General features: G+C 32.9%; 3 protein-coding genes across 4 annotated transcripts in view; 1 reads left to right on the top strand and 2 right to left on the bottom strand.

Annotated features, from left to right (window-relative positions):
* Positions 1 to 984: 984 nt before the first annotated feature.
* On the bottom strand, positions 985 to 4,265 carry LOC120771271 (peptidyl-prolyl cis-trans isomerase 5). Its single transcript, XM_040099194.1, has 3 exons — positions 4,077 to 4,265; positions 3,623 to 3,747; positions 985 to 1,795 (listed from the first exon to the last, which is right to left on the bottom strand). The coding sequence occupies exons 1-3, from the start codon at positions 4,164 to 4,166 to the stop codon at positions 1,393 to 1,395; spliced, it is 618 nt and encodes a 205-aa protein (XP_039955128.1). The 5' UTR covers positions 4,167 to 4,265; the 3' UTR covers positions 985 to 1,392.
* Positions 4,266 to 4,524: 259 nt separating this feature from the next.
* LOC120771268 (Bardet-Biedl syndrome 4 protein homolog) overlaps positions 4,525 to 27,110 on the top strand; it is a 50,543-nt gene continuing 27,957 nt past the window's right edge. For both annotated transcript variants that reach the window (XM_040099189.1, XM_040099188.1), the window contains exons 1-8: positions 4,525 to 5,304; positions 15,943 to 16,243; positions 16,313 to 16,452; positions 17,852 to 17,964; positions 19,848 to 20,138; positions 20,452 to 20,605; positions 23,295 to 23,423; positions 24,591 to 24,675. In XM_040099189.1, the coding sequence (XP_039955123.1) occupies positions 16,171 to 16,243; positions 16,313 to 16,452; positions 17,852 to 17,964; positions 19,848 to 20,138; positions 20,452 to 20,605; positions 23,295 to 23,423; positions 24,591 to 24,675 (985 nt within the window). In that variant the 5' untranslated portion in view covers positions 4,525 to 5,304; positions 15,943 to 16,170. The remainder of the gene's footprint in view (positions 5,305 to 15,942; positions 16,244 to 16,312; positions 16,453 to 17,851; positions 17,965 to 19,847; positions 20,139 to 20,451; positions 20,606 to 23,294; positions 23,424 to 24,590; positions 24,676 to 27,110) is intronic.
* LOC120771269 (solute carrier family 35 member F5) lies at positions 6,445 to 13,479 on the bottom strand. The gene is made up of 10 exons (XM_040099190.1): positions 13,307 to 13,479; positions 8,527 to 9,154; positions 8,313 to 8,453; positions 7,920 to 7,973; positions 7,620 to 7,853; positions 7,371 to 7,553; positions 7,163 to 7,313; positions 6,928 to 7,087; positions 6,606 to 6,857; positions 6,445 to 6,543 (listed from the first exon to the last, which is right to left on the bottom strand). The coding sequence occupies exons 2-10, from the start codon at positions 8,614 to 8,616 to the stop codon at positions 6,495 to 6,497; spliced, it is 1,314 nt and encodes a 437-aa protein (XP_039955124.1). The 5' UTR covers positions 8,617 to 9,154; positions 13,307 to 13,479; the 3' UTR covers positions 6,445 to 6,494.

Raw genomic sequence — 27,110 nt, 5'->3', positions numbered from 1 at the left:
ATGAAATTATCTACCAATCAGGGCTGTTGTGGAATCCACGACAGATTTGCATAGTTGTCAGAATTCCAATTCTGATTTTCAGTGGTGTTACAGAATCTGTTTGGATTCTTGTCTTTTCGAAAATACGCAAAACCAATATTCAAATTAGCTGTCTACTAAAGGGACCAAATTTAAATTGCCAAAGTATATACTTTCGTTTAGTTTGCTCTGTTAATATGTATGTATGTATATGCCAACAATTTTGTTTAAAGCGGGCTTATCAGATTTCAAAATAACAGCTATCGAATGGTACAACTACGTTCTAAATTTCATAACAATAATAAATTCTTTTTACACACATAGTACATACATACATATGTATGTATGTATGTTCTGATTTATCACGAACAATTTTTCATTACGCCAAGTGCAAATGTCTACAAAATACCTATGTAATTACTTAGCAAAATTAACATAAAAAGTTGCTTACAATGTTTGCTTCACTGTTGACATACATACATTCGTTAACCTATATATGTATACTGGTAATTATCATAGTGCAAATTGAGTTTTGTAGCACGGCTGTCTCTTTAGAAAAAGCTTAAAGAATATAGAGACATAGATACTTGAGAAAATATGTGTGCTAGTTCAAGTGTGGACAATAATAAGCGGCAAGAAATGACACCAAAGTGAAATGAAGCGCAAAACCGGTTACCATTGCGCCCTTCAAAAGACAGGTTAAGCTGGTATTGAAGTCACGAGACGCCGCTTTAACTTTGTACTTTGCAGCTTCAGAAGCGTTAAAGTCAATCTTGAGCAGAAAGAGCGAACATGTGGGTGCATTGACCGGTTCGCCAGTTGAAGTGCCAAAATTGGACTTTCAAATGACTGTGTCTGTCTGAATGTATTTAATTCATATTATTGATTAGCAGCTTTATGCGATTTGAAATGAACTGAAGACCAACTTTCTATTTCCCCCCTCTACAAAAAAAAAAAACGTGTTTGTGTGTTTTAAAATTTAATTATGCTGATGAATCATAAAATGTTAGTACAATGTAATAAATGCAATTTTTCGTTTCTGCAATAAGGAATTATCGACTATTGCGAAATTTCTTTCGTGAATTTTAAAGTGTTTGGAAACATTCAAAAGTTTATTGTATTTCAATTATTTAAACTTTTAACTTTGCTTTTGTTTTCATTTCTTTATAACACTAATAAAATTGCTTTTCATCTCTTAATAGTATATATATGTATATATTCAACTTTCGCAATATGCAAATGTTAACATTAATCTCGCCAACTACTTTCCCGCGCCTTCAGCTAACTCAGTACTTGTCATCTCCTCGTTGTACCACATGCAAGTTTGTGTTTGTGTGTGTATTTGTTGTATTTGTTTTGGCTGCGCTAACTTATTTAATCAGTAGCATCAGTCTTTGCCACGGAGAATGGCTCATCTACGGGTATGGAACCGCTGTTGGCGATCACAACATCCTTAACTGGGCGATCACGTCCATCAGTTTCGTAACTCTCAATTTTGCGTACAACGCTCATGCCGGATAAAACTTTGCCGAAAACGACGTGACGTCCATCCAACCAAGAAGTTGGTTTGGTGGTAATGAAGAACTGTGAACCATTGGTGTCCTTGCCAGCATTGGCCATGCTCAACCAACCAGCACCATAATGCTTCAGCTTGAAGTTCTCATCGGGGAAACGTTCACCGTAGATGGAGCGACCGCCAGTGCCATCACCTTTGGTGAAATCACCACCTTGGATCATGAAGTCCTTAATGACGCGATGGAATTTGCTGCCCTTGTAGCTGCAAAGTGAATAAAAGAGATAAATGAGATACTTTAGTTTATGATTTTCATTAAAAGTAGACATATTTATATGTAAAGCATACATACATATGTATGCAGGTATCTCATAAACAAAGTAATATCATCAGCTACTATGTGTTTACACACACACAAAATAGGCATGTTTATACTTATGTACAGTTCTCATATGCAGTTGCCGTAGTTTCGATTATGTTGCCCTCTTTATTCTTACTTACACTATTTACTACAATAATAGAGCAATAAAAATGTAGAATTTTTATGCTTGTAGTTTGTATTACCATAGCTGCTAGTGCCCGGCTGACCCAATGGCCGGGTAATATTGCTTGGCGCTTTTTTATATTTTTAGTACAATAGTTTTTATTGTGCATAGCGTATTCACATTAATTTAATTCAGCGCTCAATTATTGTTTGCAAACATCAATTGCCTCCCATCTGCATGTGTATATTGAGTATATGCCTATGATCACATCATATTCGCATTGCTAAGCCAATTAGCTGAGTGGCCGGCAACAACGCACAAGTACTACACACTACTACTAACTTTAAATTGTTTAAAGTGAGTAAATTTATTTTCTTATTTACTTTTAGTAGGAGTAATAGTTGTTTGACCCCATTACAAGAAAATGCTCTGGCACGACGCGATTGAAATGCTGATAAACTGCATCATCACAGGCTTGTATTTGCTGATAGTAGGCATTACGCTGGGTTTACTTAACAGACAAGAAAAAAAGGTTAACTTCAGTTGCACGGAATACCAAATATCCAAATAAAAAAATTTCCATACAATAATTTTATTTTGCTCGTTCAGTTGATACGTAAGTATAGCTGTACATGTACATATGTTAGAGTGGTTCGATCAAAAAAGTTTATTCGGATATTGTAGCTTTGCTTTGGGTAAAAATCTGTGCTAAATATTGTTATAATGTCAAATAAAGAAGCTTTCCATGCAAGGACCTGTTTTTGACCGTTCAGTTTGTATGAATATACCTATTTCCTATGACATACGATAGATGTTTTCTACAAATTAGCAACTTCTTTTTTTGTAAGCTCTCCGACGCTTCCTTCTAGGTGTTACGAACTTAGCGAACTTAATATGCCTTGTTCCGGGTATAAATATAAAATTTTTAATTGTACATATAAAACAACCAAACACTGACATTAGTTAATGGCACAGTGGTGTTCTTTTAGTAGGTTACTGATAAGCAACTATTATGTTCTCAATAAAGAATAAAAAAAAAAACTATTTTATTTTTATTTTTGTACAAATTAAACGTGAACAGACCAAACCTAATTAGACTTTTAACAAAAGCTTCTATGCATATGGTATATACTCATATCATACATACATATGTATGTACAAGAAGGTTTGGCAGATAATTCTAAATGACAGGATAAAATATCAAAACTCACTAAGAACTATACCATGCTACACTAACAAAATTTTTGATTGTCACAATAATTTTCCAGATTTCAACATACTTATATTCATACATGTACGTATGTATATATGGTCACATTACTTGGAATATTTGTTGTAAGTAAAATTTGATGCACCAAAACGTTGTCATTTGCAAAGTCAGCAGAACTTACAACAATTTTATACTTTTTTATCTCTATATTAAATAAGCGGTTGGAAACATAACCTCACTAAAAGCAATAAGACCATGAAATGGACTGCAATCATCCCCTTATGAGGAAAATGCTTGTAGGTTTAAGCAAAATAATATGCATATGCAATAGAGGGCTAAAATTGTTTATGCACTGCTCTAGCTTATATGTGTACATTTGCTTCAAAGCACACTTACCCTTCGCCTTCTGGCTTTTCAGCTAATTCTTTGAAATTGCGGGCGGTTTTCTCCACTGTTTTGCCGAAAAGACCGATCTCAATGCGTCCAGCAGGTTCACCACCAATGGTGATGTCAAAGAAAACCTAAACAATCAAATTGAATATATATGTAAGTAAGTATGCATGTATATCTGTTTAACCATGTATAATAATATTTGCACAGCAAAGAACCCGGTTAACCAAACGGAACAATGGAAATACGGTAGGAAGTAAACTAAAAAATGACGTGAAGATGAAAGAAACTTGAATGTATGCCAAGTTAGGCAAAAAATTATACTCAAACAATATTAAATAAAAAATAGTATGCACATACATACATATGTATGTATATATTATGTATATTAGATGCACAAAGAACGCATCGTTTTGCAACACGGGCGCGTTTATTGTTCAGGAATAAATTAAATACTTACCTTATCGGTTACTTTGGGTCCTTTGCTTTCATCAGCCACCACAATGCCGGCCGCAAGCGCCACCAGACATAATCCCAAATAAAGCCTCATCTTACGGTTTCCGGTAAGCAAAACACAGTGTATAGATTTTCACAGATTTGATTTTCTTTTACTTGTATCCAAAAACACCTCCGATGTCGTCAGCAGTTGGCGATTAAATGAACAGGCAGCTGATGTCAATAGCCACCACTACCGCTACGATACGCTTTGTTGCTGCTGCCCTTGCTACTTGAATGTGGAATCTTTGGGAGAAGATATGCACAAACACACAAATTTGTGTTATAAAGCGTAATAAAACAATTGGTCTCAGAGATTCTTCTTTCTTCGTGCTCGTGGAATAGGGAAACGACACGTCGCCAGTGTTAAGAAAATGGTTCAAAACGGAAAAGAATTGATAAACAATAATTTTGATGTTCTTGCTAGCATATTCTTCGCAGTGTAGTTGTTGTTTATTTTTAGCGATGTGCTTCCAATTGTATGTTTGTTTGTTTTTTTTTTACTGTGCAATGATATATTAGAATTGTTGTAAATCAAAGGCCTTAATCTTATATTAGGCACCAGAAATAGTTATATCTAAAATAAATGTGGCTAGAACTTAAAATAAACAAATTATGTCCCAGCAAGTTCGTTCAAAACAATCAACGTGAAAGCACTGATAATGTTTTCTTTTCGTCATATAACGATTAATCGATAATCGTATGTTACATATCTAAGTGACAGTTAACCGCGCTAAATTTTGATATGTTCTCATGAATTTTAACTTCCCGTGGACTTTTGTTGTAATATAAATTGTCATAATTTAATTGTTTTTTCTTTTGTATAAAAGTGAATATTAATTTACCAAAAGTTGGAAAATGTTTGCGAAAACTGTTTTGTGGTTGCATTCGTGGAGCTAGTGATAGTTATTCGCTCCAAATTATAAGGCTTCTGTGTGTTTAGTTTCCTGTGTTATTTTAACTTCCCGTGTTATTTTAAAAATAAATTTTTAAAAAATTAGTGCCTATTTTGATATAGAAAGTGAATAAGTTTAGAAAATATGTTAGAAATGTGTTAAGTGACCGTATTGTTGAAAATGCTGATGTGTGTTAAAAACCGTAGTGTTGTGAATTAAGCTTAACGGATTGCATAGAAAGCCGTTGTAACTGATTATTGGAATATGAAGGAAAATCATACGAATAGATGACATTGGGTATGTATTGAATATATATGATTAGTAACATAAATAGCCTTTCCTGATAACATGATATAGAAATTAATAATGGCATAGATGTTTAATTTTAAATAAAAAGGAGCTAGGAAAATAGTAAATTGTATCCTTTTCTTCGAGAAAAAGGAAATCCCATATTATATTCACGATTTTAGCATAAAATTTCATCCGTTGACACTTTCTCCACTTTCACTTAAGTACCCTTATCCGATGATTGTATGATCTTTCAATAGCTCTTTCTTGAAGGACAAATTCGAATTAGGAAAAGTTGATATAAATAGTTTCCTTTAAATATATGGTAGTTGAATGCGTTAACCTTCACCCTTTCATCGGAACGGACGCGTTTTCTTATCCGGCCAAAGACTGTCAACTCAGCACCATATCTCGAAACAATTGCAGAAATGTTTTCTGCAGCTCCCACAACAACAACCCTCTCGCATAAAACACTCAGTTGTTTTATTACTTAACTTTTGTATTTATTATTTGTTTTAGTACTTAGCCGAAAGGTTATATATATGTATATTTATTATTGTGTTATTGTTAAATATACTATACATGTAAACTTTTGTAAATTTTTACATACGTTAACAAGCTACAGCTATACACAGTATAAATACAGTTAAAAATTGTATACTTATTATATCTACACAATGAGATTACTAAGGATGAACTTATTAGAATTTCATTTAACTATGTTTTACATGTTGAAAACGTATAAAACAAAATAAAATGCAAAATTTATTAATAAAAAATATATATATTTGTATTTAAAAAATACTTGAGTATAGCGAATTTGCAACTGTTACGTTTTCGGTAATATCACAATTAGTAATAAAGGTTTATTTACAGAACGGAAGCAAATTCTTTGCATGTACATATTATTTGAACGCAAAAGAATATTAAATAACTAGTAGTTCACATTTTAGTCACTACATTATAGGGGAATGCATTTTTTGTGCGATTCATTTTCAATTTTTCCCCTTTTAATAAAAATTCAGATCAAACTCGAAAATACAGCCATAGTTTTGATGAATTTCATAGTGAGCTATTTAGAATTAAAAGCGTTTTCAGAAAACGTCTTTTTCTGCTTCAGAAAAGTAACAGCTTCTCTCTATATTATTCATATACATATTCACTTATTTGTAATCTGAGCATAATTACTGGAAGATAGTTCAGTCATTGCTGCCAATTAGCGATTCCTGCTGTTCCTCATCGTTAATCCTATACGAAAAATGTTTAATAATGTTTTATATATACATAACAATAAAAATTCAACTACCAACCTGACTATATTCGGCTTACGACAACGACACAATTTCCTATAAATCGCTTTGAATAGCCTCATTAAGGGATCAGAGTCGTCATTGCGCATTAACAATGCCACCAACATTAGCGCCAAAAATATTGGTATTGAACCCATATAAAACATAGGAGAGTATGGTTTTCGCTTCAAAACGACATCAAATACTATGGAGAGTGGTATTTGAAGCGACATGGCAATGGTGCCAATTAATGAAGAAGTAAGGAAGCAGCCCCTGTGATACAAAAAAAAACAAGTTTTCAGCATATTCCAAAAATCGTTAGAGTGTAAAAAACAGCACGTACCATAACCAAAGCGCTTCTGAGATCACAGTACCAACTAAACCATTTAAAAATAGTATAGCAAATTGATTTTGATTTGGCAGCTCAAATTGCTCAATTTTAAGAAAATGCAATATAAAGAATATTGGCCACATGAGCAGAAGATTCCAAAGACCAACGAAACCTGTTAATTTAAAACATAATTTAGTTTGTTTGTTGTATGTATGTATGCATGTATTTATATTGTCTTTAAATTTACCAAAGAATAGTGGAATGTCAACTTTTTCCTCAGTATCGCTTTTTCGCTTCACGAAAACTAAATAAGCGGCATAGAAGAATGCACTGAAAAGCGCTAAGAGTGCACCGCGCGAAAATTTTGCATCATGTATATCGGAAATGGTGACGGTGACCTATAAAAAGACATTTTGCTTAAAACAGCCTTAGTCATTTGCATACTATATACTTACAATTCCACCCATATTCATTGCGACTGCAATAATTTTGGTTATTGTAAACTTGTCACCCACAGCAGAAGGGAAAAACGCCGCTAGCACAAGTGTAAATAAAGAGGATGACGAGCTCAACAAAGTGACCATGGCGGTTTCGCCTAACTCTAACGATAGTTGGAAAAAATAGTTTGCAACAAACCACTGTAAGGGATATAAGGTTGAAAAAGTTTAAAACGATGTTTGGAAAATATTTCAAATACAATTTACCAGCACACAGAAGAGTAATGCCGTTTTGGCGGTCTTGTGATGTGATTTTTGTCTGTGTATGCGTATGCTAGCTGCATAGGAGAGTCGTGCCATTAACGCCTCCGTTGCCTCGTGTGCGGACATTTCACGCACCTCAGCCAATTTGCTAAAACGTACACTGCGAATGCTGGAATCATCGCTCTCGGTGCCGGAGATGGCACCACTAGAACGAATGGGAATAAATGTGGGGTCACTCTGCAAGAGAAAAACAAAATTTTATTACAAGTGAACAGTTTTATGATAACTGTTTGCGCTGCATACCAGTGATGGATTGGTTGAGTAATAATTTTCGTCATCAGCCACTTGATCCATAACCTATGATGACATTTTTTTTATTAGTGAAATTCTGATTGTAATGTTTTGTAAATATTTTTCTTTAAGTATTTGTGATATTTAAATTTAAAATTGTGAAATAATTGCGAAGTATGCTGTCCCGGTGGTAGTCCTTGATATAAAGAGTTTTTTTTTAAATAAATTAAATTCTATTTGCAAATTTTATGTTCAAAATTGTTAAATATTGCGATAGATGCTGCACGGGTGTTATAAATTTGTAATATTTTAAGCTAATTTTTGGAATCAAATTGTAGTTTTCGTTTCGCGCGTTGAGCCCCTTCAGTGTTTTATAAAAGTATATATATATGTATATAAACTCACCGAGTAGCTACCATTCTGTCGTTCACAAGATTCACGCCAGGGTGTCACCAGTCCGATTACAACCAAGTAGATTGCAAACATTGAAGTTTTAAAATATGTGCAAAAGAATGGCTTATCGAATTTTTCATTTTCGTACAGAAACTGAAAGCAGTTAACAAAATATTGTTAAACAATACGGTTATAATTTCAATTGCGCATTTTAGTATATATTTACCTTTGTAAGTTCGCTAGAGGATACCCAAATCACATCGACCAGCAACAATATTACGATGCCAAGTATGAGCTTTTGTGTTTTGCTTAACATTTTCCTGTTTACACGGCAGACGTCGGTGACGGTGCGGCGTCGTTTAGCCGGCGCGTAACGAGTGACGACACGCTCGTTCAACTTTTGACCCAAATTTGTCACTCTCAGTCTCCTGTGTGTGCCGTCTACGCTGTGGATGATGGCAGCAGATGGCAGAATGTACGTACACTTTTGTTTATTTTGGATTGTATTTTTATAGTTTTAGCGCGCACTTTATTTTGTCTATTTCAAGTTTTTGTTATTCTATGTTTCGAGTAGTTGTGTTTCTTTCGATTTCGTGCCTTAATTGAGTTCTTTGCTTATTTTTTTTTCTTTCTGTTAACCAATTGTATTTAAACGCCAGTGTTTTAGCTTCATTTTTGAATTTGGCTCGTGGCGTTTCTTTTTCATTGCATGCAGCTTTTATTTTAACACTGAATCGTTTGCTTTAATTCATTGACATAATTAAAGGGCTCTGTTTGCGCCAAATGCTGCGCAGCAACATATTGTAAATTAAGTGCAATTTGTTGTTAGCGGGCAACTGCAAAAACGAAGTGGACTAAAAATAGAGGGAAGAAAAGGACATTCGAGTAAATTGGATTTTTAAATATAAAAATTAAGTGCTAATATTTATAACCGTTGCTCTTGGGTAGTTTACGTTTTAATTTTATTGTAATTCTTTTCATAATATGTAATATTGCCTGCACCATACCCTTTTGCGTATATAATATATACCATTTGACCTGTGCTTTCAACTGCCAAAGGCAGTAAATATTTAATATGAATTTGATATACAAATGACGTGTTCATCAGCAAACAATCTTATGTTTACACATATGTAGCTACAATGTGTGTATGTATCTTTGTACCAAGTATCCATTGATACTTAAATTAGCATGTTCCAGTGCATTTTATATTGATTTTCGCTCAATTTTTTACACACCTACAAATAAACTGGTTCGTACGTATTAAATGTGAGACACAATGATGACGGGTGGTGATGATTATGCCTAATATGTGTTTTTTTGTTGTAGTTTGGATGGACATTTGGAAGCATACCATATATGTATTTAGCATACTACAATAGCTGCTAAAATTATAGTTTTTTAAAAATTTCAAACAAATAATCATTTTTATTTTACTTTGTCTTTTAAGTATTTTTTAAGGAGGTACTTGGCATTGCGTTATCTCTTTGATTATTAATATTAATTGTGTACTTGATATGAGTGGTACTACTACTATATTTCAAAAAAGAATATCAAATATTTTGTGATTGGCACCTGCGGTTTATCTCTACTAATGGAAAATTCATATTTCTGATTAAATATTCATTTAAAAATTAGTTTTGTTATTACAATTGCAAGGTATTATTTCTTCTACAACTTAAAAATTTTCAAGCACACTGGAAAAAGGGTTATATTCAAAGTGTTTGTTTGTAGCTGAGTTAATTTAACCATGTCTGTCTGTCTGTCTGTTTTAAGATATTGTTCTGAAATTTTGCGCACGTCATTATCTCTCAAAAAAGATGCGCATTCGTCGAAACCGCCAATATCGAACCACTAGACACACACAGCTGCCATACAAAATCAAATTCTTGTATGGAACACTTTTTTTCGGAAGTTATCTTCACGGGCCTTATCATGTATTATTGCCTAGAACCACGTTTTAATCTCTGAACAAATTGTTAAGTTCAGATCATTACAGCATTTATTAAATTCTGTATGGAAAACTTTTTCATTTGTGAAGGGTATCGGCACGATTACGATTCTTTCGGCGCCGCGATTTGATGGTACGGATGGATAGAAGAGGTCCTCTGGATTAAAAAATGTATATGCATATACCGTCCTCAGACTCATAGTTTTCGAGATATGTATTTCATTTTAAAGTTCCACAATTTTATATGCAATTCACCCTTTTTTTTTTTGTGTTTCTTTACATGTCATGACAAATACCGCCGAAAGAATCGTAATATTGCCAGGGTATCATAGCGTGGGCGCAAATGAAGTTAACGTTTTTTCGTTATTAATTTGATAAGACATTGTTTCGCTGACGATATGTATCTGTATTCATTCACTAGTCATTTTACCACTCCGCACGTACTGGCCATAATTGCCCATAAACAAAAGAAAAGTGATTCAAATAAACAAAGTATAGGCCATAAAAATCACATAGTCGCAAAACTATTGTTTATTTGATAACTTCCTTTTGTGTTCGTAAGATAAAATTGCTACCGTTGTTTATTTATTTAATTTATCGCAAGTCTACTATACGGTAGTTGCATTCCAGAGTAAGTTATAAAAATCGCAAAAAGATTAGCTTGACATTTAAAAGAAATATTTGCTTAAAGTTTATTAGGCTAATAATTTAATTTAATACATTTTTAAGAAGCAAGACACATCGGCTAACAATGTATATTGGTTAACGTTTTGTATTGGAAAAACCGGATTTGTTTTTTTAGTATCAAATAATATCATTATTCTTTCCTTTTTGATACATACATACATAAAAAGAACTGCGATTATTCATATTTCCGTAGTACGAGGTTGACGGTAGAGGGCATACCCTTGTCAACAACGGTCTATAATTCTAGACTTCGGGATTACTACCAATTTAATCTTACAAAATCTCTTGGTGAGTCGTATGAAAACTGAGTGTATTAAATTTGCGATTTATATTGATTGGCACGTACACTCCCAGTTTCGTCGTTTCTTTTGCGATATCTCAGTTATGTTTTTCTGACATTTTTATGGTAGCTAAAAGTATATTTAAGGTGTTATAAATCAAATTAAACAATTGGGGTACTCACAACTTGCCATAAGGCATTGTAAAATCATAAGATTAAAATTTTTTACATTTGTTTAAAAACATTGTTGTTGGATTATATACAAAAATGAGTTCACACAATTACAATTTTCAGTGCTATGTTTTCGGATAGTTAGAACTTATAAGATAACAGTTTGCATAAGTTTAATTTTTTTAGAAGATAATTTCCCATTCATACTAATCTTAGAGTGCTGTGCTTCGTTGAAAATTGAAGCAATACACTTGTAAAATTGTTGCTCTTTTTCAAATTTTTTGCAAATTTTATATTTTAGTACAATTAACTTACTTTTTTGTTAAAAAATACTACATGGATATATTTCTGGTAACTTTGGCAGCCTTCCAATATATATTCCGAACCACATAGTTTTCATTGGAGTACTAGTGAATATTTACATATTTTTATACTGATAACAAGTAATCACAAAATAATTATTAGTATATAAACATCTATCAATATAATTACTCTAACATTACACTTATCCATATGTTAGTACTCACTCCATTAATAAAAGCAAATATTTACCATACAGAAAGTTACAGATTTATAGAAATCTTGTTAAATCAAAATAGATTACCGCTATCAATGCAACAAAAGTGACAGCGCTTGAAGCAGCTGGCTAATAGCTATTTCAATGTAAAAATGAAATTAGGATTAATTGGCTTAGCAATACACTTTTTTTTCAGGGCGCATATTTCATCATTTGTGCTCTGTAAATATTTATAATACATAAATATTTAAATATGTACACACTTCGTTGTTTCTTTCGTTGGATGTTTGAGTTTTCCAACGATTCATGATATTTATGGTTCTAACTCCAAAAAAAAATTTGCAATTTTTGTGTATATGTTTATATATTGATAAATAGCAAAGATAGCTGTAGGTTACTGACCTTTAATAGCTACACTTGTATAAACTTCATTATTATATATGTATGTATATGTTGATAAATATTTTAAAATTTAAGCCTTTTAATGGTTCAAGCCAATTTTCGTGTATATATTCGGCGGTTCCGACAATTCTTGGCGTGTTAAATTTCAGAGCGATTTCTTAAAAATTTACATGGTTAATTCTACTCATTGATCATTTGTACATACATATATATAAACAAATTATCCTTCTGGGGGTTACAAAATTTAAAAACCCTGTTAAAGGTATGAAAAACATATTTAGTACCACCCAACTATGTTTTATAACATATGTTTAAGGTAAACAATTTAAACCAAGTGTGTAAAAAGCTTCCAAGTAATGCTGTAGCACATATATGCATATTTTTAAATGATTACCAGATCTTTATTGATTAAATATAATTTTATATCGAAACTTATAACGAAATCTGCATTAATTAAATCATCAGTAAACCGATGCAGAACACATTGCTTATTTATTGATGTCTACTTTTGACTATAGAAGAACAGATTTTGAATTTCTATGCCATTTTATCTCTTTTTGAACTATCTTGGTATTATTTCTCACACATTGAGTAGCAAAAAGTTAAACAAACATTTCCCCATTGCTAACAACATTTTTGATATCGAAGCGGCATATTATACTTTCGCAATAGTATGTTTGAATGTTTACTTTCATATGCATTCAACTTTTTGATCAAAGATAGCAATTTATTAGAACATTGGAGGCTTTTTTTAACTATTTACTTAAGCGATATGATATGCATGTTTATTTAAAAAACTTTATACACATATGCATTTAATGTTCACATCAATAACTTGTTTTGCTAATAAAAAATGAATTATAATACACTTTTCTACGGAATAAACACAGCAGACGAAAATATATTGCAGTTGCAGAGCTACGCCTCCATTTCTATACACATAAGCTTAACATTCTTTCATGGCATAAATAAAGTAAACAAATGTGACAAGTACTCACATTTTATAACAATTATTACAGTTAATAGTTGTACAAATCCACATAAAATCTTCTATTTACATAAAATTGTCTATCAAACTGTTTTGCTTTTTCGACACTGACTTTTCTCTCCAGAAACTTTCAACCAATGTTGATGCCAGACAGTTAAATATATAAAATTATAAATGTCCCGGGCAATGTTTAATTTGAAAATAATACATTTCTATCATTTTAATAATAATTTGTATAATTCAAATTGGTTCGTAATTTTTGTAAATAACTTATATTATTAAATAAAGTGTTATCAAGCATATGATGGAGACGGTTTATCCTCTATGTACAATCTGGTAGCTTGAAAAAGAAATCAGCTGCTCGCCGCAGTGTTGCTTTTTTATGCTGTAGGAATTGTAATATTCGCCAGTGATGACTTCTTGAATTTTAAACTATTTAAAATATATGTATGTTACATATTATTATTTTTTTTATAACTTACTAACTTTAGTGTTTGTTCATAAAAACAAGTTGTTAAACATGATGAGGCAAAAAAAAGGTTGAATGAAAAAGGTTGACGCATAAGCTAACCGCTTATTCATCTTACTGTGTTCGTGTCTTTGCTAACAGCGTTTAAGTAGCCATTCACAATAGCAAACGTTTATTGCTTCGAAAGGTAATATACAAACCAACTATAATTTTTATACCCTGAGCAGGGTATATTATGTTTGCCACGAATTTTGTACACGTAAAATGAAACATCGGAGACCCTTTAAACTATAATTATAAATGCACTGAGTCGATTTAGCCATGTCCATCTCTCTGTCTGTATATATGCCAAATAGTCACTCAGTTTGTTTTGATATTTATATGAAATTTTGCAAATCTTTTCTCCCCAAAAAGCTGCTGATATCGCACCACTTTAGCATATAAACTGATCGATCCAAATTCAGTCTTTTTATGGAGAACTTTTTTATTAAGCTAGACATTTTCATCAAATTCGGCGCGGATTATTATGAAATGCGATTAAAATTGTATTAAAAGCTTACAGCTCCAAATTCGAGGTTCAGTGGCGTTATGCTCTTAACACAATTCCATTTTCGTACAACTGGACGTATGAGTAACATTTATGCTTCCACGAATCGTACAAAGTATGCGAAATGCATTTGGATCACGATCAGTATCAGTTAGCATACATTCATACATACATATATAGACTTTAGCCTTGAGTAGGCGTTTCTGTGATACATACATATATAGACTTTAGCCTTGAGTAGGCGTTTCTGTGAATTAAGAGATTACAAAAACACTAGTTTGTAAGCAGTTGTGCGGAAAATAACGCTTTACGCTTAATATGCCCATTTCGGGCTTGTTTACAAAATTGTTGGCACTTTGGAATTTACCGCTCCATTGCAAATAACATGGCTGTACACGTACAAACATGCATTCACACATTTTCTGACATTTCTCAACAGATTTTTATTTACTTGCGTTTTAACGTCGAAATTCAATTAAAGTAGCCGGTATGTTTGCATTTATATTGCTTTTAAACGAATTATGCTCTTTTGGCAAATCTGTTTAAGTATTCAATGCTGTGAAAATGCGTTCAGATAGTTGAGAAGAAGAAAAAAAAAACAATTATGGTTAAAATGAATTTTGCAAATGGTTAAATAGTTATCTGCCAAGCCTGGAAATTTCCATTGATAATGTTTAAGGAGTTTAGTCACTTAACTGTAGTGGGAAAAAATAGAAAAACAAATTTTGCTGGTATGCACATAAACTACTTATTTGTTATTTTTTTTTTCTATAAAATATTTATGTTGATATTTGCCTTTCTATTGTGTGTAATTGAGAGGCAACTTTTTTTTGGAAAATTAAAGAACACTACTGCACCGATGCATTTTTTAGCATAAAATATCTTGTATTTTGATTTTGATCGATCGTTTTGAATGGCAAAATTATGATATGATGGTCTTTGGAAAAATACTTTTTACGAAATTTTGTGGAAATACCTTTTGAAATAAAAAAGTGTTCCATACAAGGACTTACTATTGATCGATCAGTTCATATGGTAGCTAAATCTTATAGTGATTCAATATTGGCGATTCCGACAGATGAGTTGCTCCTTATGAAGAAAAGGATGTGTGGAAAATTTCAGATCAATATCTCGAAAACTGAGTGATTAGCTTGCGTCGTTACAGAGAGATAGACGGACAGACATGTGTTAAATGGGCATGTCTCCTCTTGCTGGTCCTTTATATGTAAATATACTTTACAGGGTCTCCGACTTTTCCTTCTGGGTGTTAAAAACTTTGTGGAAACTTCGTAATGTACCCCTGTTAAGGGTATAAAAATACTATTTCTTTCATAATTTATTATATAACATAAATGTAAACACACATAATAAACGAGTTTAACGCAAATCTCATTTCAAGCCACTTCTTAACCTGTGTCCACGTTCAGGAATACGAATTCCCGTTAATTTCCAAATTTTTGCTCTTTACATCTCTATCTTATCCGTATGTTTAAGCAAAACATTTCCGTGGAAAGCACAAAAGTTCGCTGAAACGAATTTCTAATTACTATGGGCATTCCTAGCGAGGTTGCCATGGTTACGAGCATTTGTTTTGGCTAGCCGTTAAATGTTGTGTTATACATGTTTTCAGAAGGAAACTACGAAACCCAACATAGTCCAGACAATTACAACGACAAATTGTAGAAAAAATAAGCAAAAACGAAAAATCGTGGCTTTCTCACATACACACACCCACGCAACAAACACACAACAGCTTAATTACGGAAATTGTTTTAATAAAAAAAACAAACAAACAAAGAATCATAAAAAAGTGAAAACTATTCCTGAGTCATACGTTTTATTGACTAACATCAATCGCATGGCTAGTGCGGACGAGATTGTGTGTAATGGGCACGTAATAACGTTGCCCACGCTCGAGGTAGTCAAAGCAGGTACGTTTATGGCTCGACCAATTTTTGTCTCTCACAAATTTATTTTAAAATTTCGTTGCCTTCAATTAGTTCCCATCATGGCGGCTGGCACAAACATCGATTGGTTGCTCCATCTCTACTACGCGCGGCGTGATTTTATACGCTGTCGCCTAATAATCGAACGCGAGCTGCACAGGAGCCTCAATCCGGAATACATGCATTTTGTGAAGGTATGTACATATATGCAATATGTAAAAATTACTATAGTGGGTATACAAATATGCATGTATGTGTATGAGTAGGCATGAAAAAATATTTACAGGCATATGCTGCTATATTTGTGAAGGAAAATTATTAAAAGCCTATCTTCAGGAGCCAAAGATTATTTTCAAATTGTAAAGAGTCTTGAAGAGGTTAATAATGGTTTCTTTAATTCAATTATACCCTGAATAGGGTATATTAAGTTTGCCACGAATTTTGTAACACTCAGAAAAAAGCGTCGGAGACCCTATTAAGTATATATGTATATAAATGATCAGTATGTTGAGCTGAGTCGATTTAGCGATGTCCGTCTGTCTGTCCCTCAGTTTTTAAGATATCGTTTTGAAATTTTGTAAACGTCATTTTATCTTCAAGAAGCTGCTCATTTGTCGGAACTGCCAATATCGGACTACTATAACATATAGCTGCTATACAAACTGAACGATTGGAATCAAGTTCTTGTATGGAAAACTTTCACATTTGACAAGATATATTCACGAAATTTGGTATAGATTATTTTCTAAGGCAACAATGAAATCTCCGCAGAAATTGTTCAGATCGGATAACTATAGCATATATGTAGCTGCTATACAAACTGAATGATCGGAATCAAATGCTTGCATGGAAAACTTTCGCATATGACGTGGTATCTTCACAAAATTTGACATGGATTACTGCTGAAGGTAACAATATAATCTCCGAAAAAATTGTTTAGATCGGATTACTATAACATATAGCTTTCATACAAACGGAACACATAGTTACTAAAAGAACTGTACCTGTGAAGGGTATATTAGCTTCGGTGCAGCCGAAGTTAACGTTTTTTTTTTTTTTTTTTTTGTTTTTTAATATGTTAATCTATGTTATTAAAAATATCTAATCAAGTGGTATGGCCAGAGTAGAATTTTCAAACAATTGTTTTTGTTTTTTTGTTTTGCTTATGGTAAACTTACTTCATTGTCATAAAAACGAGTTTCGAGTTGATTTGTAGTAAGGAAATTTTTTTCAAGCTTTTTACACGTATGTATATTGTAAGCCCACATCTTCCTTTTTCTCTTCGAAAATACTAAATTAACTATTATTTTAAGGCCTTATAAACCATTTTTTAATGTTAAACACTTTTATTCAAATGGAAAATTTTAAGTTTCTCTAAAATCATCTGGCAATTCAATTCTTAAAGCAACCGTTGTATGCAAAGAGACAATAAAGGTTTCCATTTGTCACCCATGCATGCATATACACATAAGTATGTATATGTACATATATATTTAAGTAGCCATGGCTAATAAACTCGTACTTAACTCTGTCTGCATATTTCTTATCGCACCAATTTCCTGCTGACCATCATCTGAATGGCAACATACTTAGGGCTTAATTGACCGTGAAGAGGGTAACAACATCGAAGCATTGCGAAATTTACAAAAGGCGCTCGACTTAAATTCCAAGAATATTGAGACCTACAAGGAGATCGGCAAAACACTGTGAGTAGAAATGTATTTATCTTTTGTGTGCTTAAACATAGGTACATACTTGTATGAGTCTATTTCAGTATAAATGTGTACATACATATGTATGTGTGTCTATTTATGTAAATACGTAGCCATTGGCACATGTCTGTATAAAATACTTAATCTTATACATATGTACATACATACGTGTGTAGTTATATGTCGGTTAATAGTGTCATTGTGGTTTGTAGAAATAACAATTATGTGCTCATATATCTCTTTTCCAAGGAAATGTCACATAAAAATGCTGAGAGCTACTTCATTTGTTCACCTTTTATTATGTCTCTGTATGTATGTATGTATGTATGTTTATGTTAATGGCTTAAATCAATATATGTACATACATACGTACTGAAAGCTTAACGATTTAAATTGTAATACTAGCGGTTTTCTATTCGCCAGACTGCTGAGAGTGGTGAATTGCACAAATAACTGGTATGAGATAAATATACATGGTTTTTCAATAAAGGTGATATATTTCTTAAAAAAAAAACACAAATGTTAAGTAAATTCAAATATAAAATTATTCAAATGACCTCCACAACTTGTTTTGCAGATGAAGCAAGTTTTCGAGTTCTTTTTCCACTAATTCAAGACGTATGTCATGAATAGCACGTTCAATATTGCTTACTTAAAATTTTAAAAGAGTCTGGTTTATCGCTAAAGACCAGTAACTTCAAATAACCCTACAAGAAGTAGTCCAATGGTGTTAAATCACAACTCTTGGGAGCAATTCAATGTCACAATTTCTTGAAATAATCGAGTCTCCAAACTTTTCGCACAATAATTCGGTTGTTGAACGTGTTGTGTGACATGTAGCTCCCTCTTGTTGGAACCAAATGTTGTCATGATCAACTTCTATCAACTACGTCCATAAAAAGTTGGTTTTTATCGATTCTATACCGCTCTGCATTGACAGTAACAGTGTAACCAGCTTTTATTTCGTAAGAAGTACGGACTGATGATTCAACCAAGCCAAAAACCACACCAAACTGTCCATTTAGGCTAAAATAATGGTTGTTTATGAACAATTTGTGCATTTTCTTCGCACCAGAATCGACAGTTTTGGTTATTTAGCGCACCACTTAGATGAAAGTGAGTCTCATCGGAGGAGACGACTTTCTTAAAAAAAAAAATCGCTATTGTTTTAAATTTTTTCCAAGGCAAAGACAGCAAATTCACGATGCTTCTTAATTCACGATGCTTACGATGGTTTAATGGCTTCAGAGTTTGGGTGAGTAAACTCGGCTATAACCGCTTAAGCGGTATGTACGCCAATAAAGAAGAATAAAGGACAGTAATACCAACTTACTGTCTCATTACCCGGGAATTCAATTACAATTTCCGGGTGCTTTTTTGTCACAATTTATATCGTACATAAGATATGATACAATAGATTTTTCTTCAAAAGCTATTGGCCGTTCAATGACCTAAGTATAGTAAAAAAAAAATAGTGGTGTATGTAAAAAAAGTTGATTTTTAACCAACATTTTGTACGTTTTTTGGTCTGTCGAAGTTAATCCGATGAAAAAACCAAATTTGCATTTCATTCATGGAGACCTATGTGTATACAGAAAAATGTGATATCTACTGATTGGATCTGAGCGTCCACACTTTAGAACCCTGCAACCTAAAAAATACTTGAAATTATTTTATTCTGTCAGTATATTATTTTTAAAGGTAAACCTATTGAAATATGAAAAACAAGACTTTTTTTAAATTTCATACTGTGTGTACCCTTAAGCTCTATCAGTTTGCTGTACATCATGAACAAAAAAAAAAAACTAAACACTTTACTCGCAAGTAAATGTTAATAGCATTTTCTTTGTCATTTTTGACGCCATCATTCATTACAGCTTCATTATGGGTCGTTTCAATCAGGCGTTGGATATTTTTCGCGAAGCTGAAGAGCTCGCCCCACGTCAGGACCATGAAATTTGTCATTTCATCGGTGAATTGTTGCATCGCTCAGCGGCGGCTGCCAATCAATTGGCAATAGCACGTCAGGAGGAGGCCGAGGCGAAAATGTACTTTGAAAAGGCCGTGCAGGCCGGCAAAAAGCTGGAGAGTTTCCAACGGCTCGCCGAAATACTGCGCAAAGAAAAGGACTATGCCAGGGCCATTGAGGTGCTCGAGAACTGTTTGCTGTAAGTGTGTGTAGTATACCTAATATGTATGGTATGTATGTACTCGTATGGTTGAGGTTGTGGTGAAATTGAGAATTAAGTAACCATCTCCGAAAGCGTGTTGACTGACTTTACAACTATCTTTTCTGGCAACTTTTATTTTCACACACTTCAGAATGCATTATTGAATTACTTTTGTTGAGGTGTGCTGTTGCTGAGGGTTTAGTAAATAGTTGCTATTTTAAATTAATTAAATTAAGTATGACAAAATACTTTCGGTGTTGATAGCTTTGTTATACTACTTTTTAAAGAAAAAACTTCGGCATATTTTTAGCTTATCACCCGAAAATATTGAAGTGCTCACCGAGATCGGTGTGCTTTATTTGAAAACCAACGACAGCCAAAAAGCTTTCGCTCGCCTATCTGAAGTTATCGCTTTGGACAGGAAGTGTCCGAAAGGATTGTTGGCTTATGGCGCCATTTTGCAGGTGATTGATATGTTTGTACTACATATATATTTTTTGTGTAATATATTTTATTTATTTTTTTAAAGCATATCTACTTTTGTTTTAAATTAAAATGATAATGATATTAATTGCATTTTATTTTATTAGATTTTCTTTCCTTAATTTTATTAAATTTTTTTTTTAAGAAATCTTTACATTGTTTCCATTTTCCATTTATTTTTATACCTTGAGCAGGGTATATTAAGTTTTACGATAAGTTTCTAACACCCAGAAGGGAATGTCGAAACCCCTATAAAGCGTATATGAATTTTCGCGGGGAGCTGAGTCGATTTAATCATGAGATATCGATCTGAAATTTCGCAAACTTTCTTTTCTCAATAATAAGTTGCTGGTTTGTGGAAACCGTCGCGATTTGACTACTGAAGGATACAGCTGCCCTACAAACTGACCGATCAAATCCAGTTCTTGTATAGAAAACTTTTTTATTTGACAAGATATCTTTAAATTTAGCATAGATTATTATCCAAAGCAACGGTATAATCTGCGAAAAAATTGTGCAGATCGGACGTCTATAGCATAAAGCTGTCATACAAACTAATCGATCAAAATCAGATCCTTGTATGTAAAACTTTTTTGTTTGTTGAAATACCTCCTAGGAATTCGACGTGAATTATTGTTGAAGGCAACAGCTCAAACTCCGATCCGATTGTTCAGATCGGACTACCACAGCATATAGCTGCCATTCAAACTGATCGATCAATATCAAGTCCTAGTGTTGAAACTTTTGTAGCAAAACGTTTTTCGGTGGTTGAAACCGTTGGCTATTCTTGTTATTAATTATTTTAATAGAAATCTCCATACATATTTTAAAGCGAATTGCGTTTTCTTATAATATATTCTTCGGCGAAAAAGGCGTGAAAGCTAGTGCTACTTTTGCATTCAAAATATGATTTACGCCGTTACTTTTACTCGTATGTAAATACATATATATATATGCATAATATTTTCCTTTAAGTACTTATATAAAGTATTGTTGTTGTCAAACTCTGCAAATTTAACTCAAAAAATTTCCCGGAATGCTTTACTACCTGCAGAAAATGTAATGCGTTGTACGACAAATTTTACTCGGTATATGTTTATTAAGGATAATGCGATGCATGCAGTAAGTTTACTTGATATTGTGTGTGGTTCGGTGTTATTATCAACACGCAAGATAAGTGTAAATCCTCAAATAAATGAAAAGGGAGTTTAAAATTCAATGGAAATTAAAAATTTCTCCTCTCTCTCTCTCCCTATCTAAATTGTGTACACAGGAATACTTTGCTAATGCATATTGCCTACATTTGGGCGCACGTCGCATTAAGCTTTTACATACATAGGTTGTACTGGAATTCGGTTTAATGAATGTCAGAAGTGAACAAGAGAGAATAAGCATATTTTTATACGCTTGCAATCTGTTGCTACGTAGTATAATAGTTTTGCTCACCTAACTGTTGTATGTATCTCCTTAAATTAAGCGAGTTATATATAGTGTAATATATTTATCTATATAAAAGAGCAGCATAATGAGAAGAGTTAAAATCCACGTTATTGTATGTCTGTCCGTCCATGCAAGTTGTAACTTGAATAAGTAAGATATCTCACACTAAAATCCATCATTATCACTTTCTTACGTTACAGTGAGAAAATGGGCGAAATCGGAATACAACCATGCCTACTTTCCCATATAGCAAATCAAGAAGAAATTAACGGGATAAAACTTTGCGCTAATAATTCCTTTAAAGTGTGCCACCTTATCACCAAAAATTGTCCAAATCCAACCAAAACTAGTGTCTATAGTTGGGTTTTGACCGAAAATATCGGTCAGTGTATACAGTTGAGATTCAGAGAAATTTTTTTCCTTGAAAATAGTATTTCTATGTATGTATGTAAAATGGCTTGAATCGGGTCAGTACTTCCCTGAGCTCCTATATATCCAATATAAAAATTTTCGCACTTCCATGTGACTTTATACCGCATATGTCGGTCAATATGTGAGTTATCTCCGTGAAAATGAGAGAGCGCATTTTACTCATAACAGTGAGTATCTGCACCTAAATTGGAAAAAATTGGGCGAAAACTTGACCTATCCAATATATAACCAATATCAAGATTTCGATCATCTGACTTTACTCCATATGATTGGTGATTGTTTGTAAGGTACCTTGATGAAACCCAGGGAATATTTTTTTAGTGTGTGGCATGTTAATAGTATTTGGTATTGGCAAAAATAAATAAAATCGGGTTCGATGCTACCTACAGCTCCCATATACTACATATCATGATTTTTGCTTTTCTAACAAATTTTTTGGTTTTTTCATAACGAGACCCTTCCAGTAAATGAGCGATATATTGAGTATATTAAGGTTAAACAGCCCTAACGGCATTTCAAGATTGAGCATTTTTTAGAGTTAAACAGCTCTAACTTAAATAATTGCTGAAAGGCATTACAACTTGTAAACTTCAAATTTGATATAAACACATTTCCACTTCTTCTTGCTTACAAGTTTGCTTGCTTCAATTTTGCAATTTTCTTTTTTATTTATTCTCACAAGTTTTCTCTTAAATATGGGTTGAGCGCACAGTTTTTTGGTTTCGTGAATTATTTTTCGCATTTTCACAATTTTCTGCTTTCTTCTATTTCGCTGTCACATTGGCTCAATGTCCACAGTCTCGAAACGATGTCGACGGCGCCTTGGAAAAATATCAAGAAATCGCTTTGACAGAACCGGACATACCAGAATTGTGGAATAACATTGGATTGTGTTTTTTCAAAATGAAGAAACAAAAAGTGATTGCGGTATGTAGTATGAAAGAAAACGAAGTATAAAATATGAATAAAAATAAGCTATTATTATATAATATTCATGTGGCCCGAATGAAGTAAACGTCTGCCAAGTAAAACGTTGATATCCTGCAGAGTAGAATTGAAGGCACTGCTGTGACATGGACAAGAAATTCATATTCGCATTTATTTGAATAAATGTCAAATAAAAACTTTATTAACACCATTTCAGTTGAGATGCTTAGTTGAAAGTAAAGCAATAAAAATTCGCTGAGTAAACTTTTTTTAAACTCTCGCAATAGTTTTGTTCACTTAGATTTTACTTGTAAGACCTAAAACCACTCGAGATGGGTATAGGGATTACCCTGATGAGATGAATTGATTTCCAGTTACACTTTGTATAAAGAGTGCTTTTAAGCTGTGTCATTTGAAGTCTAAAAATGGTCAAAATAGTGCCTCAGTGCCTGTGGTTGACACTTAACCGAAAATATTGATGAATCTGTGAAATATATTATTGAAATTCGGAGAAAATCTTTATCTCATAATAATGTACCCTTGTGACAAAAATGAATTAGATCGAGTCAATATTTTCTTTAGCCTCAATACCTATACCTAATAAAAAGATTTGAGATTTCCGGTTGACTTGATACCATATACTCAATCCTCAATATGTGAGTTATCAGAGAGCGTATCTTTCGAATACCATCCTTGGGCCTCAAAAAGCTTAATTCCGGAGACAACTTCCACTTACATACATACCAAATGTAGTATTTTCAGACTTCCGCTTGACTTTATACCATTTAGATTGGTAAGGTGAGATTTCTTAATAAAACTCATAGAAACTCTTTGTCTGACAACAACTACTAGTTTTGAATCGATTGAAACTCTAATATTGAAATCAAATGAGTCTATGACCCATACATAAATAATTATGGAACCAAATCTGATTGTAATCCATTCAAGATTTCGTCGAAATACAAATATTGAGATCTTCCGTCTTTGACCCTTGCACATTGCAAAAGTATGAAATGTTTACTTACATCTGAAGTTAGACTTTCCTTACTTGTTAAAAACAATTTTTTCATATCAGTGTAGCATCTCGAGGCCTTTATTGTCAATATTTTAATTTTATGATTATATTACTGTGGCTTTTTAACTTTTTTCTTCTGTTCTTATTTACAGGCGATTTCTTCACTGCGCAAGTCCATCTGGCTTTCACCGCTTAATTACAATGCTCTTTATAATTTGAGTTTAGTTTACATAACTGGTGAGTGTGATATGAAATTAATTATTATATTACAGCAAAGAGGAAGGACGGAATTCGGGTGTAATCGAGCATTTTACATATACTCTTGCAACTTGCAAGGATCAAGGCAGATAAAAAACTTTAAATTTGCATTTTATTAGCTGATCATGCCTGCATTTAGCCAACATCACAACCTTAGTTTAAATTTAGCCAAGTCAATAACCTTTGTTTTCATTTGGGGTCATTGACTCTTTTGTTTACATTTTATGGGGTCAATGACCCATTTTTTTTATTTTATGTGGCCAATGCCCCTTTTTGTTTACATTTAGCGAAGTTCGCAACCTTTGTTTAAATTAGCGGTCAGTAACCACTTTACTTACATTATGAAGTCAATGACCTTATTGTTTTCGAGGTCGGGTCATTGACATTTTATGATTTCAATTACCTTTTTGTTTACATTTAGCCAAGTCCACAACCTTTTGTTTACATTTATCCAAGTCAACACCCTTTGTTTAAATTTGAAGTCATTGATCCTTTTGTTTACATTTGGGGTCAGTGATCTTTTTGTTTACATTTTTATGGGGCTAGTTTAAAATTTTGCTGTATCGGAAGTAGGCGTATTTGTAGTTCGATTGCGCTTATTTTCATAACGTGGCATAGTAAAGTCAGGAATATGTTATAAACCGATTTTGGTTGAAATCGGTAGAGTGGTTCCGGAGATATGTGATTTCACTTAAATGTGGCCTGTTTCACGCCCATCGCCCTATTTTGACACCGTGTCTTATAAGTCAACATTGTACCATTTTGGGTGTAAAACTATATGCCACATTTTAGGTATGGTCTGTTTTGTGATTTTAAATATTTTCATAAAATATTTTACAATTAATCAAAAATATATGATATAAAAATGTGCTCAATGCACGAAGCGTACAATGTCGAAATAAGTAAATTCAGATAAAAACTATACTTTCGTTCTAAATTGTTCAGTAACGAGTAACTTTAAATATACATACTATTAACATCTCACATACTAAAATAAGTTCCCTGAGCACAAAGTAACCTTAATTCAACATAAATGTGGTGTCTGTCAAACAACGCGGTTAGTAAGAACTAGACAAACGTTTTTCGTTAGAGCAAACTGTTGGTCAGTTACGTTTATATATTGTAATATATTATATATTAAATAAAAGAAAGTTGTGTTAGTTACACCATTTATAACTCAAGAACAGCTGAACCGATTTGGTTGAAAATTGGTGGAGAGGTAGCCTAGAACCGGCGTAAGGACATAGGATACATTTTACCTCTTTATACCAAAATTTAATAAAACTCATAAATACAAAATTTATATTTCAAATCATAAGCATTTGTTCAAAATCCATGTTTATAGGAATCATTTGAATATATGCGTACGATTTTAAACAGATTCTTCCTCAAAAATAATACAATTGCTAAGTAGAGTAGCAAAAAACTGCAACCAAATACGCAGTGAAAAAGATTATAACTGGCTCAGTAAGACTGCTGTCATAACCTTTCCAGCGGACTTGGTCGTCTTTCCACGCCTGAGAACCGGTTCATCATGTGCAGTCCACTAGAATAGCTGTCGATTAGACTTCAGTGGGAAATGATGGAGCTATGTTTCTATTGTCAAACACCGACGCAAAAATTCGGTTTTATTACGATTAAAGAGCACTCAAACACTTCTCAGAATCAGTTATTCGTTGTGTTTGTTGGATTATGAACTTGCGAGGCACACACTTTGCCCAGAGCTTTCGCGTATTTAAGCTTAGCAAATATCTTTTCATCGGCGGATTTCCATGAGTCAAAATACAACAGTATTTTCACAAAAAGCAATGCTTTATTTACACACGAAATGCTTTATGATCCCTTTTTTTGTAAACTTACACAAGCTGCTTCACAAAAATTCAAAATCTCCTTAACTAATAGTTATAATCCAACTAATAGAAATCATATGGATGGTATTTTCAGCCACAGTGAAGCGTGGACGGACCCTCTAGTATATTATAAACCAGTGAAGGGTATTACAGAAGCTTCTGTGCATTTGAAGTTTTTTCTTGTTTTTATATTTCCATACTTCAATATTTATGATTATTTACATGGAAACACATATTATGCTTATTGTTACTCAAATATTTTTGATAGAGTTAGAATTCTTTTTATAAGTAGCATTTTACAATTTTGTCAATGACACCGCCAACAACAAAGGTTGTGAATGTCAATAGCAATCATCCCCTTGAAGCTCTGCTGGGAATTTTCATATGGTTCTCATTAAAATATTGAAGTGCAAGTGAACCTACAAATTCATAAATACATACAAATTTTTGTATTTCCTGTTTATGTGGAATTATAGTCTCCTATGTATACTGAATATGTGCCCCTGCATAAGCTTCCAGCAAAATTACAGTGAAATTTTTAAAGTGAAAGAATACAGATAGTAT

Source organism: Bactrocera tryoni, chromosome 3 (genome assembly GCF_016617805.1).
Source record: "Bactrocera tryoni isolate S06 chromosome 3, CSIRO_BtryS06_freeze2, whole genome shotgun sequence".
NCBI lineage: Eukaryota > Metazoa > Arthropoda > Insecta > Diptera > Tephritidae > Bactrocera > Bactrocera tryoni.
This window is presented reverse-complemented; position numbering and strand designations above follow the sequence as displayed.